The sequence below is a fragment of the Macaca nemestrina genome, chromosome 13 (assembly GCF_043159975.1).
Source record: "Macaca nemestrina isolate mMacNem1 chromosome 13, mMacNem.hap1, whole genome shotgun sequence".
Lineage (NCBI taxonomy): Eukaryota > Metazoa > Chordata > Mammalia > Primates > Cercopithecidae > Macaca > Macaca nemestrina.
The window spans coordinates 23,848,160-23,861,301 of NC_092137.1; the positions used below are offsets into that span (position 1 = coordinate 23,848,160).

The following is a 13,142-nucleotide window of genomic DNA, read 5'->3' on the forward strand; positions in this document are numbered from 1 at the left end:
AGCCATTTTATTACTTCAAGAAAAGCTTTAATAACAGATTATAAACTAAGTTTACTCTGCCATCAACTTTACAAATTAAAACCCAAAAAAAAGGCTTAAGCTTAATATGGACCATAAAATTAACTGAGACCATAAGTAGCAGGGGTCACAGGCATTAACTATTGGTTTTGGTTGTTGAAATAAAATTGAAACAATGATAAATTTATTAACACAATAAACAGTAAGAAAAAAGTGCTTGCATACCTGTATCATTTAATAATTTCTTCAAAGTATGTTATTACACATCTAAACTGACAAATGAAAACAGCTGATTTATCAAAAGAGCCATTTTACAATTCTCCCTTTTGGGTGGAAGAAGAGAAACGTAAATCGCTGGAAAGTTACTAACAAGGCCATCAAAACATGAGGACTAGGAAAAAGTCACAGTACTTCTTAGTATAGTCAGAAAGTTCAAAAGTAAAAACTAAATTGCTGCATAATAAAAGAGTTGTCAATGCAAACTAAGATATTTTTGAAATATCCAACAATTATTAGTTTCGAAGATTAAAAAACTAGGGAAAGGACAGCCAGAAAATCACAAATATATGTGTCTTTTTTTTTTTTTCCCTCGAGACAGAGTCTTGCTCTGTCACCCAGGCTGGAGGTACAGTGGCACGATCTCAGCTCACTGCAACCTCCGCCTCCTGGTTTCAAGCGATTCTCCTGCCTCAGCCTCCCAAGTAGCTGGGATTACAGGCATGCACCACCATGCCTGGCTAATTTTTTTTTTTTTTTTTTTTTTTGAGACGGAGTCTCGCTCTGTCGCCCAGGCTGGAGTGCAGTGGCCGGATCTCAGCTCACTGCAAGCTCCGCCCCCCGGGTTTACGCCATTCTCCTGCCTCAGCCTCCCGAGTAGCTGGGACTACAGGCGCCCGCCGCCTCGCCCGGCTAGTTTTTTGTATTTTTTAGTAGAGACGGGGTTTCACCGTGTTCGCCAGGATGGTCTCGATCTCCTGACCTAGTGATCCGCCCGTCTCGGCCTCCCAAAGTGCTGGGATTACAGGCTTGAGCCACCGCGCCCGGCCAACGTGGCTAATTTTTGTATTCTTAGTAGAGATGGGGTTTCACCATGTTCATCAGGCTGGTCTCGAACACCTGACCTCAGGTGATCTGCCCGCCTCTGCCTCCCAAAGTGCTGGGATTACAGGCGTGAGCCACCATGCCCGGCCCCTGTGACTGCCTTCTATGTGGTGTGCACAAACTTTTAATCAAAATAATCTAACATTTTTGGTTACTCTAGTACTCTTCATGTTAAATTATAAATATATTGTATATCACAATACCCCTGCCCAGCAAAGGTCACAGTTAAGATAACTAAAGGTTATAAACAGAAACGCAAGCCAGGCACAATGGCTCACGTGAGCCTGTAATCCCAGCACTTTGCGAGGCCGAGGCGGGTGGATCACCTGAGGTCAGGAGTTCGAGACCAGCCTGGCCAACATGGTGAAACCCCCTCTTTACTAAAAATATAAAAATTAGCTAGGCGTGGTGGTGGGCACCTGTAATCCCAGCTACTCAGGAGGCTGAGGCAGGAGAATTGCTTGAACCCAGGAGGCAGAAGTTGCAGTAAGTGGAGATCACACCACTGCACTCCAGCCTGGGTGACAGAGCAAGGATCCATCTTAAAAAACAAAAAACAAAAAACAAAAAAAAACCTCTAACTACTATGCATCTTCAGATTGTCAAAAAACAACAACAAAAAATCTAGCCCCCCCCTTTCCCCTAGAAAACAACAACAAAAAAACACCTTTTCCTAGTATACTGTCTTAGAGAAAATTTCATTTTTAGCACCATTGTATACAATGCACGATTCTCCAGGTATATGAGTGTGACTATAAAGTAACAAAATGGATGTAATACAGGTATTCTTAAAATGTTGTCACTGCACAATGCGTTTCTGGAATTCTTGAGAATCACTCTCAAAATCCACTTAAAACCACACAAAAAAACCAACTTTATTACTTCATAAATATACTTTGTCTTTAGACCCAACAAAGCATTAACTCAGCTTGATCAGTTTATTCACAAGTCTTGGCACCAACTGAATTCTGACTGTACACAAAGCCAAATGGTTGGAATTTCACATCACTTGAATTGTTCAAAAGAATAACATGCAGACCCTAAAGTCATTCCACAAAAGAAATCTAAAACTTTTTGGAACAATGGCAACATCATTGGGGAAAAAAGCACAACAAGCTTTTTGTCTGCTCTAAAGAAGACAATGCTTACTTGGCTTTTATTACTAATGAAAGATCTGTTTTAAGAAAAAATTTCAAAAAACTTGTTCTTCAACTGATCCAATTACCTTATAGTCACAGATTATTGTCATCATGATCTTTATAAAAGGGAGAGAGAGTGAAAAAGGAGACATGACATGAAATACATGAGTATATTAAGAGATTTAATATACTGAGATTTTTTTTTTTTTTTTTTTGAGACGGAGTCTTAGCCACCCAGGCTGGAGTGCAATGGTGCGATCTTGGCTCACTGCAACTACCGTCTCCCAGGTTCAACTGATTCTCTCGTCTCAGCCTCCCGAGTAGATGGGATTACAGGCACCCGCCATGATATCCAGCTAATTTTTGTATTTTAGTAGAGACAGAGTTTCACCATGTTGGCCAGGCTGATCTTGAACTCCTGACCTCAGATGATCCGCTCGCCTTGGCCTCCCAAAGTGCTATGATTACAGGTGTAAGCCACCATGCCCAGCCTATACTGAGATTTTGTAAGGGCTAGCCTGCTTAAACATATGTGCCTAAAAGTTTCCATATGTATCAATGTTCCCAAAAGTTGGTCACTTAAATTGAGTGTGTAGCTTTATTCTTTTATTTTATGAAAAGAAGGAAGGTGCGTTGGAGATTTTTTTCCCTGTATCACTGTTTCCTGAATTTTTATTTATCATTTATTATTTTTTGAGGGGACAAAGCCCCACTCTGTCACCCAGGGTAGAATGCAGTGGCCCTACTTTGGCTCATTGCAACCTCTGCCTCCTCGATTCAAGCAATTCTCATGCCTCAGTCTCCCAAGTAGCTGGATTACAGGCGTGCACCACCATACCTGGCTAATTTTTGTATTTTTAGTGGTGACAAGGTTTCACCAGGTTGGCCAGGCTGGTCTCGAACTCCTAACCTCAGGTGATCCCCGCCAACCCCCGCCTCAGACTCCCAAAGTGCTGGAATTACAGGTGTGAGCTGCTGCGCCTAACCCTATTTCCTCAATTTTTAAATGGAAACTGTTTCACTTTGCATTAGGTGATTATTACATTAGAATTTTCTAGGCCGGGCGCGGTGGCTCAAACCTGTAATCCCAGCACTTTGGGAGGCCGAGACGGGCGGATCACGAGGTCAGGAGATCGACACCATCCTGGCTAACATGGTGAAACCCTGTCTCTACTAAAAAATACAAAAAACTAGCCGGGTGAGGTGGTGGGCGCCTGTAGTCCCAGCTACTCGGGAGGCTGAGGCAGGAGAATGGCATAAACCCGGGAGGCAGAGCTTGCAGTGAGCTGAGATCCGGCCACTGCACTCCAGCCTGGGCGACAGAGCAAGACTCCGTCTCAAAAAAAAAAAAGAATTTTCTACAGCTTTAATTATCTGGGGCATAACCATTGCAATATCAGACTTAAAAATCATACTCATTCTCCCTTTCCCATATAAACTCAAGGCATTTAATGATTTATGAGGGTTATAAACCTCAATTCAAAAAAGCCCCAGTTCTGACAGACCTCACTTAACCACTGCCACTCCTCAATTCTAATATGCCTCAGCAGTCCACATAAGTGGTTTTATTACTAATGAAAGATCTGTTTTAAGAAAAAATTTCATATATTTCTGCCTCACCTCACTACTTCCTCATTACCTAATCACAAAAGGAAACTTTCAAGCATGCTACTACTTTTGAGTATACAGCAAATTTTTTTTTTTTTTTTTTTTAAGACAGAGTCTCACTCTGTCGCCCAGGCTAGAGTGCAATGGTGCGATCTCGGCTCACTGCAACCTCCATCTCCTGGGTTCAAGCAATTCTCATGCCTCAGCCTCCCAACTAGCTGGGTACAGGCATGCACCGCCATGCTTGGCTAATTTTTGTATTTTTAGTAGAGATCAGATTTCACCATATTGGCCAGACTGGTCTCAAACTTCTGGCCTCAGGTGATCCACGCCCCTTGGCCTCCCAAAGTGCTGGAATTACAGGCATGAGCCACCGCACCCAGCCAAGTGTACAGTAAGTCTTAGGAAAATTTCAATTTGTCTGTATCTTAGAGTATGACTATTATTCTAGATATACATCAGGTTAAATAAATGACTATTAGCTAAATAAATAACCGCTGACCAAAAAAGTCAATAAAATAGCATTCTCTACTCAAAGTATTTGTAAGCTACAACATCTGTCTATGTTAGTATGTATATTTGGGAATTTCTATATACAATATAAAAAATATATATTAAAAATATTTTTGACCAAAAACATCCTATTTTACTAAAAGTATCAATCATTAAAATTATGTTGATACACTTGGGCCTTAAACCCAGGTTTTAGCCCAAAAGAAAACTCATAATCTATCTCAAATCACTTATGAAGATTCAGAAGTTCTAGGTCCACTTTTATCTCTATCTTCATCCAATTATCTAACTCTAAAATGGAAATTTATTTTGCCAATTAACAGTAATTTCTTTGACCTTAGTGGCCTTTGCAAAGTTCTTTAGAATTCCTTATTTTTCATAGCTAATACTTATTCTTATCTGTATTCAATTTTCCTCCATATGAATTATTACTTCTAACAAATTATTTTTTGTGAAAGCACTTTAATAAGTTTACCTTACATGCTTATAAGAGTTTAGATTACCAAAATAAAGGAATCAAGATTCTCAGGTTCATGACATACAAATACAAGTCTCCAAGTAATTCTTAATTTTTTGTACTTATATTATCTCAAAATCTGAAATATTTTTAACTACAAGTTTTCCTTAAAATTAAATTCTATTGAATCTAATAGGTCAAACTGCATTTTATTTTCAGGTCATCTGAAACATCAAAAGATTTTAATTCTAAAAGTTTAACTGTTACTCAGACTCCTAGATGAATAAACTAAAAAAAAAAAACTTTTTTTTTTTCCACGAAGACAGGTCTCACTCTGCCACCCGGGGTGGAGTGCAATGGCGTGATCACAGCTCACTGTAGCCTCAAACTCCTGGGTTCACGGCATCCTCCAGCCTTAGCCTTTCGAGTAGATGGTACTACAAGCACATGCCACTGTAGCTAATTTTTTAATATTTCATAGAGATGAGGTCTCACTATGTTGCCCAGGCTGTTCTTGAACTCCTGGGCTCAAGCAATCCTCCCACCTTGGCCTACCAAAGTTCTGGGATTACAGCCATGAGCCACCATGCCTGGCCTCAAAAATCTTTTTAAATTCTGTGAGCTACTAAACATTGTCCTTTTGCCAAAACAGAAACAGTAAATGTATTAGTATTCATTATTTAAGTTTTTTACTTAAAATATATTTAGTATTTTTTTAAAGAAATACCTCACTCTAAGGTACCTAAATGATTCCTAAATGGAAGCATATCTTTCACATGCTCTCTTAAAATTTTTGAGGCCTTTTTATATGAAAGATTTCTATATGAAATATCGGCCAGGCGCGGTGGTTCATGCCTGTAATCCCAGCATTTTGGGAGGTCAAGGCGGGTGGATCACCTGAGGTCCAGAGTTCGAGACCAGCCTGGCCAACGTGGTGGAACCCTGTCTCTACTAAAACTAGAAAAATTAGGCCAGGCGTGGTGGCTGATGTCTGTAATCCCAGTACTTTGGGAGGCCGAGGCGGGTGGATCACCTGAGGTCAGGAGTTCAAGACTAGCCTGACCAACATGGAGAAACCCTGTCTCTACTAAAAATACAGAATTAGGTGGGCATGGTGGCGCATGCCTGTAACCCCAAGTACTTGGAAGGCTGAGGCAGGAGACTCACTTGAACCTGGGAGGCAGAGGTTGCAGTGAGCCAAGATAGCGTCATTGCACTCCAGCAAAACTCCATCTCAAAAAAAAAAGAAAAGAAATATCAAGATCAATTTATATAAAGGCCTGCTGGGTGGATAAAATAAGAGAAATCTAGTATATTACTTGCACTTGAATAAACTGTTAAAATCATCTTAAAAGTCCAATTTTAACACTAAAAGAACATTGTTAGGAATATTTATCTGGAAGATATTTGATTCACTCATTTAATAAATGCAAGATAGAGATTATAACAGGTAGATCAAGTCTAAAAGTATAATTACATGGCAGTACTAAAGTAACATCATCATAATGATCCAGACCTGTTTCATCTCACAGATGTATGGGTGTGGGAAAGAAAAATAAAAATAAAACTCAACAGACTATGATTCATGTATTTTTCTACTTAGCCCCCATATAATGCAAATTACAAAACATAAAATAAACTGGTACATCTTATGGAGTATATTTTAGTAAGTATAGAGACTCCTTAGGGACTAATAAATGTACGCAGCCTGTCAAAGTCTATATAACCCCAAAGATTTTTTTCCCTAGAGAATAAAAGTATCCAGAATTAACCTACACATATAAAATCAAAATATTTTTAAATACTTGAAGAATAAAAACAAAGGACTTCCCTTTTACTTCTGTTCAGTCACACATCATCAGCACTTCTACTTTAAAGAGTTTAAAGAACCCTTTAGTTCCCAGACCGATGTAAAAAAAAAAAAATTGTTTTTAATTAGAAAAAAATAAAAATAAAGACTTTAAACAAAACAGAAGCTAACAAATCTGATTTCAATGTTTAAATCTTTTCTATGTGGGTGCCTAACCTAACTACCATTTGGGAGTAAATTAAACTTAATTTTAGTCAGTTTCAAAGTAAATGTTGGTAATTTACTCTGAAACTGACGAAAATTGTTTACCTGATACGTACTGAACCAGATACAAGCAAATTTAAGTTTAAAACAGGGTAAACAGATGAAAAGATGTCTTTAAAAATTAATTTAAATGTCATTATATCTTCATATATCAAGTGAAATAGTCAATAATCTTAAAAAAAGGGAGATTTTATTTTCAAGTAAAAATATAATTCTGACCATATATGTTTTATTTAAATTTTCAGCACTATAAATACATATGCATACTCAAGAGTCATCAAAATCCTTATTTTGTTTTTACTTATGGTAGTTTTACTTATGGTAGTTTCTGTTACATACCATATATCTTTATAAAACAAATATATTTTAGAGTATTATCAGGAGAAAATAAAATTACATACAAAAATTATAAAATAAGTTTAATTCAATTTACTTATAAGTATTTATAAGATACTTATTTTATAAGCTAAAAAAATTAGCATTAGTATCAGCCCTGAATCACATTCAGTAATTTAAGAAAAAACAATCAATGAGTTCTCCTTTCTCACCTGGCCTGTCCAGTTGATAAATTCCATTCCTCTCGCTGACCAGTACTTCGTGATTTTGATTTGTCTTTGCAAACAGAATCAGGTTGTTTCAAAGTGCGTTTGGCTGGAGGAGATACGTGGCTATCACTTAAACTACCATCAACTTCAGCTTTCTGAAAGACAATGTTAAAAATGTATTTATTATTCCTATTAAGACAAGTAAAATTGTTAATATTAGGGGCCAGGCTCAGTGGCTCACTCCTGTAATGCCAGCACTTTGGGTGGCTGAGCAGGTAGATCACTTGAGGTCAGGAGTTTAAGACCACACTGGCCAACACGGCGAAACCCCGTCTCTACCAAAAAACAAAAAAAATTAGCTGGGTGTGGTGGCAGGCGCCTATAATTCCAGCTACTTGGGAGGCTGAAGCAGGAGAATCGCTTTAACCCAGGAGGCGGAGGCTGCAGAGAGCCAAGATCAAGCCAGTGCACTCCAGCCTGAATGACAGACCAAGACTGTTTCAAAAAAAAAAGAATTGTTAATATTCTTGGAAAATCAAGCACAGTATTTTGTCAACCAATAAATATTTACTGAATTATACTACAAATATAGCAAAATGTATAATCTGTAAATATAAAAGCAAGAAAGATTACATTTATAATCAAAAAAATGTTTTTTGTTTTTATTTTGAAAAACGTTCAAGAAAGGGTGTGTGTTCTTAAACGTCTGGTGTTTATATGTATCTTTTTTGTATTGACATAATCCCTCAGACCCTCCTAAATACTCCAGTATATACCTCCCCAAACAAGGGCACTTTGCTACATTACCACCATACAACCCCCCCAATCAGTAAATGAACACTGGTATAATACAAAGTCAAACCACAGACATATTCAAATTTTACCAAATGTCCCAACAACGCCTCTCTTTCTAAAGACAGGATACTAAACACATATTGCATTTAGTTAATGGACCTCCTCAGTCTCCCTTAATCAGTCTTTCCTTCTTTCCCTATCTTTCATGTCCTTGACTGTCAAGAGCATAGGCGAGCCAGGCGCAGTGGCTCATGCATGTAATCCCAACACTTTGGGAGGCCAAGGCGGGGCAAATCGCCCGAGGTCAGGAGTTCCAGACAAGCCTGGTGAACCCATCTCTACCAAAAAAATATATTTTTTTAAAGCCAGGTGTGGTGGTACACGCCTATAATCCCAGCTACTCGGGAGGCTGAAGCACAAGAATCCCTCAAACCCAGGAGGTGGAGGTTGCAGTGAGCAACCACTGCACTCCAGACTGGGTGACAGACCGAGACTCCGTCTAAAAAAAAAATAAAAGAGTACAGGCCTTTTATTCTCTAGGATGACCCCCAATCCGGGCCCAGCTGATGTTCCTAACGATCAGATTCAGGACACATATTCTTTTTTTTTTTTTTTGAGACGGAGTCTCGCTCTGGCACCCAGGCTGGAGTGCAGTGGCCGGATCTCAGCTCACTGCAAGCTCCGCCTCCCGGGTTCACGCCATTCTCCTGCCTCAGCCTCCGGAGTAGCTGGGACTACAGGCGCCCGCCACCTCGCCCGGCTAGTTTTTTGTATTTTTTTTTTTTAGTAGAGACGGGGTTTCACCATGTTAGCTAGGATGGTCTTGATCTTGTGACCTTGTGATCCGCCCGTCTCGGCCTCCCAAAGTGCTGGGATTACAGGCTTGAGCCACCGCGCCCGGCCTCAGGACACATATTCTTAAAAAGAATAGACAGATGTGATGCTGTGCATATTATACCTATCCTTCCCATCCCTAGGGATAACCCTCATCACTTGGTCAACCTGGTGTCTGCCAGGTTTCTTCACTGTAAAGTAACTATGTTTTCCTTTGTATTTGACTTATATATTACGGGGAATTATTGTGATAATTCACCAATATCCTGTTCCTCATCAAATCTCTACCAACCAGCCTTAGTATTCATTGACTACTCTTGCCATTATCAAATACCACAAAGATGGTGATTATCTAATTCCATCATTCCTTCTACATTTGTAGTTGGCATTTTAAGAAAGTTTACCCTGTCTCCATAAATTCATTTATTCATTTATATTTTTATCAGTATCATGGATTCCTATTTTATTCTACAAATTGTAATTCCCTACTCTATTTATTTTGCTGCTCAAATTATGTGAGATTTAGCCAGCGTGAGCCCCTTCAAAGTAATTCCTGTGTCTTTTGACACATTCTCATCATTTTGAGTACTTCCTTACTTTCTGGAACAACTGAATGTAGACTCATTTTATACTTTCCCTCTGCGGCCCTAGATTAGCATTTCTCCAAGGAGCCTTGGTTCCTCTTAGTCAATGATAGTATTTAGGAACCAAAAGTTGGGCACTACATGTGCTCACTGTTACTGAGGTTTCACTGCAATTAAGTGCTCTCAGCAGAGGGAGCTAAGGAATATATAAACATATAAACATACACATGGTAAAACTCTAGCCGGGTGTGGTGGTACATGCCTGTAATCCCAGCTACTTGGGAGGCTGAGGCAGGAGAATCACTTGAACCTGGGAGGTGGAGGTTGCAGCGAGCCGAGATCACGCCATTGCACTCCAGCCGGGTGACAGAGCAAGACTCCGTCTCAAAAAAAAAAAAAAAAAAAAAAAAAAATCTTTGAATCCACCTATCAGTTGTAAGCCCCCTATCTTTCCCGTCTTTCCAGATTGAACCGATGTATATCTCACATGTACTGATTGATGTCTTATGTCTTCCTAAAATGTATACAACAAAGCTATAACTCAACCACTTTGGGCACATGTTCTCAGGACCTCTTGAGACTGTGTCTTGGTCCATGGCCACTCATATTTGGCTCAGAATAAATCTCTTTAAATATTTTACTGAGTTTGACTCTTTTTGTCAACAAATATCTATAATCCTTTTCAATATGCTACCATATAGAAATATCTGTGGCCAGGCACAGTGGCTCACACATGAAATCCCAAAACTTTGGGAGGTCAAGGCAGGATGACTGCTTGAGGCCAGGAGTGCCAGACCAGCCTGGGCAACATAATGAGACCTTATCTCTACAAAAAAATTAAAAATAAAAATTAGTTAGGTCAGGCGTGGTGGCTCATGCCTATAATCCCAGCACTTTGCGAGGCCGAGGCGGGTGGATCACCTGAGGTCAGGCGTTCCAGACCAGCCTGACCAACATGGTGAAACCCCATCTCTACTAAAAATACAAAATCAGCCAGGCATAGTGGCACATGCCTGTAATCCCAGATACTGGGGAGGCTGAGGCAGAAGAATCGCTTGAACCCAGGAGGCAGAGGTTGCAGTGAGCCGAGATCATGCCATTGCACTCCAGCCTGGGCAACAAGAGGAAAACTCTGTCTCAAAAGAAAAATAATAATTAGTTGGGCATGGAGGTATGCACCAGTGGTCCCAGCTACTCAGAGAGAGTGAGGTGGGAAGATTGCTTGAGCACAGGCAGTCAAGGCTGCAGTGAGCTGTGATCACATCACAACGTGGGCGAAAGAGCAATACCCCATCTCAAAAAAAAAAAAAAAAAAAAAAAAAAAAAAAAGCCACAAGGCCACACTGGTACTAAAAGGCACAAAAGAAAAAATACTTGAAATTCAAATATGAGCATGTATACAATTAAGATGGTATATTAGTTTCATAATACACCATCACTTATTAGGTTAAGTTCCCAAGAAAAGTTAGTTAGCTACTTCCAAACTATATTCAGTACAGGGTGGAAAATCATTTAAGAAATACTTCAATCTTATAATAATCCTTTGTTAGTCAACATACTATACTCAAATGAGTGTTTCTTAATTTAGTCCTTTCATTTTTTTTTTTTTCTGTGAGACGGAGTCTCGCTCTGTCACCCAAGCTGGAGTGCAGTGGCACGATCTTGGCTCACTACAAGCTCTGCCTCCCGGGTTCAGGCAATTCTCCTGCCTCAGCCTTCTGAGTAGCTGGGACTACAGGCGCCCGCCACCACGCCCAGCTAATTTTTGCATTTTTAGTAGAGATGGGGTTTCATCATATTGGCCAGGCTGGTCTCCAACTCCTGACCTCGAGATCCACCCACCTCAGCCTCCCAAAGTGCTGAGATTACAGGTGTCAGCCACTGCGCCCAACAGTCCTTTCATTTCTAATACAGTTTTCTGTTTTTTTTTTTTTTTTTTTTGAGACGTAGTCTAGCTCTGTCACCCAGGCTGGAGTGCAGTGGTCTTGGCTCACTGCAACCTCTACCTCCTGGTTCAAGCAATTCTCCTGCCTCAGCCTCCTGAGTAGCTGGGATTACAGGTGCATGCCACCTGCCTCAGCCTCCTGAGTAGCTGGGATTACAGGTGCATGCCACCATGCCCAGCTAAGTTTTGTATTTTTAGTAGAGACAACATTTCACTGTGTTGGCCAGGCTGGTCTCGAACTCCTGACCTCGTGATCTGCCCGCCTCGGCCTCCCAAAGTGCTGGGATTACAAGCATGAGCCACCGCGCCCGACCCCTTACTTTTTATTTCATATTTTTATTGTTTTATTTTATTTGAGACAGGGTCTCATTGCCAGGTTGTTCTCAAACTCCTGACCTCAGGAGATCCTCCCGCCTCGGCCCCACAAAGCACTGGGATTACAACCATTAGCCACTACGCCTAGCTTTAGTTTTTATACTATCTCACCCACTCCAACCTGGGATATTTACAGACTCCCAAGGTTAAAATGTGCATTAAAAGTCATCTAACTGAACTACAAATCCAAGACATCCTTTACTCCAAATCTGGTCTGTGAACCAACAACATGGGCATCATCTATTTGGGAGCTCCTTAGAAATGTAGAATCTCAGGCTCCACCCTCAGACCCACTGAATCAGAAACCATTTTAAAAAGATCCCCAGGTGATTCATGTGCACATTAGAGTTTGAAAAGCATTATTACACAACATATTCAAGACATTGTCACTGGACCGCCTGATTGCCACCATCATGAGTCGCATGCACACTCCTGGGAAGGGCCTGTCTCAATCGGCTCTGCCCCGTCACTGCAAGGTTCCCACTTGGCTGAAGTTGACATCTGATGACATGAAGGAGCAGACTTACAAACTGACCAAGAAGGGTCTGCCTCCCTCACAAACCAGTGTGATCCTGAGGCTCATACGGTGTTACACAAGTATGTTTTGTGACAGGCAATACAATCTTAAGAATCCTTAAGTCCAAAAGACTCGCTCCTGATCTCCCAGAGGATCACTACTGTTTAATTAAGCAAGCAGTTGCTATTCAAAAGCATCTTGAGAGGAACAGAAAGGATAAGGATGTCAAATTCCATCTGATTCTGATAGACGAATTCACCGACTGGCTCAATATTACTAATACATGACCAAGCAAATCCTCCCTCCCAACTGGAAATATGAGTCATCCACAGCCTCTGCCCTGGTTGCATAAGTTTGTCTATGTACTCAAGTAATAAAATGATTGTTCACTGAAAAAAAAGTAGTCACTGAGGAAGCAACATCATGTGTTTTAAGCTAGAGTATATCTGTGATACAGAAACTAGCACCTATAAACTACTATGCCAATTTAGATAGCCCAGGCCAGCATTACTCCTTCTAATCAAATTTGATCACTCACCTCAAGACCCATCTCAGGACCCATTTTTTTTTTCCTTCATGAAATCTCCCTGAAGAATCTAGCCTAAATTAAGCTTATCTCCCCTGCTAGCTGCAGCCC

The 13,142-nt window shown here is 40.3% G+C and overlaps 1 protein-coding gene and 1 pseudogene across 4 annotated transcripts in view; one reads left to right on the forward strand and one right to left on the reverse strand.

The window, feature by feature from the left end:
- The window catches only part of LOC105479837 (ATPase family AAA domain containing 2B), a 175,392-nt gene that overhangs the window by 138,985 nt on the left and 23,265 nt on the right, over window positions 1-13,142 (reverse strand). For all 4 annotated transcript variants that reach the window (XM_011738169.3, XM_011738168.3, XM_011738166.3 and 1 more), the window contains exon 2: window positions 7,459-7,610. In XM_011738169.3, the coding sequence (XP_011736471.2) occupies window positions 7,459-7,610 (152 nt within the window). The remainder of the gene's footprint in view (window positions 1-7,458; window positions 7,611-13,142) is intronic.
- LOC105479836 (small ribosomal subunit protein uS15-like) lies at window positions 12,402-12,857 on the forward strand (annotated as a pseudogene).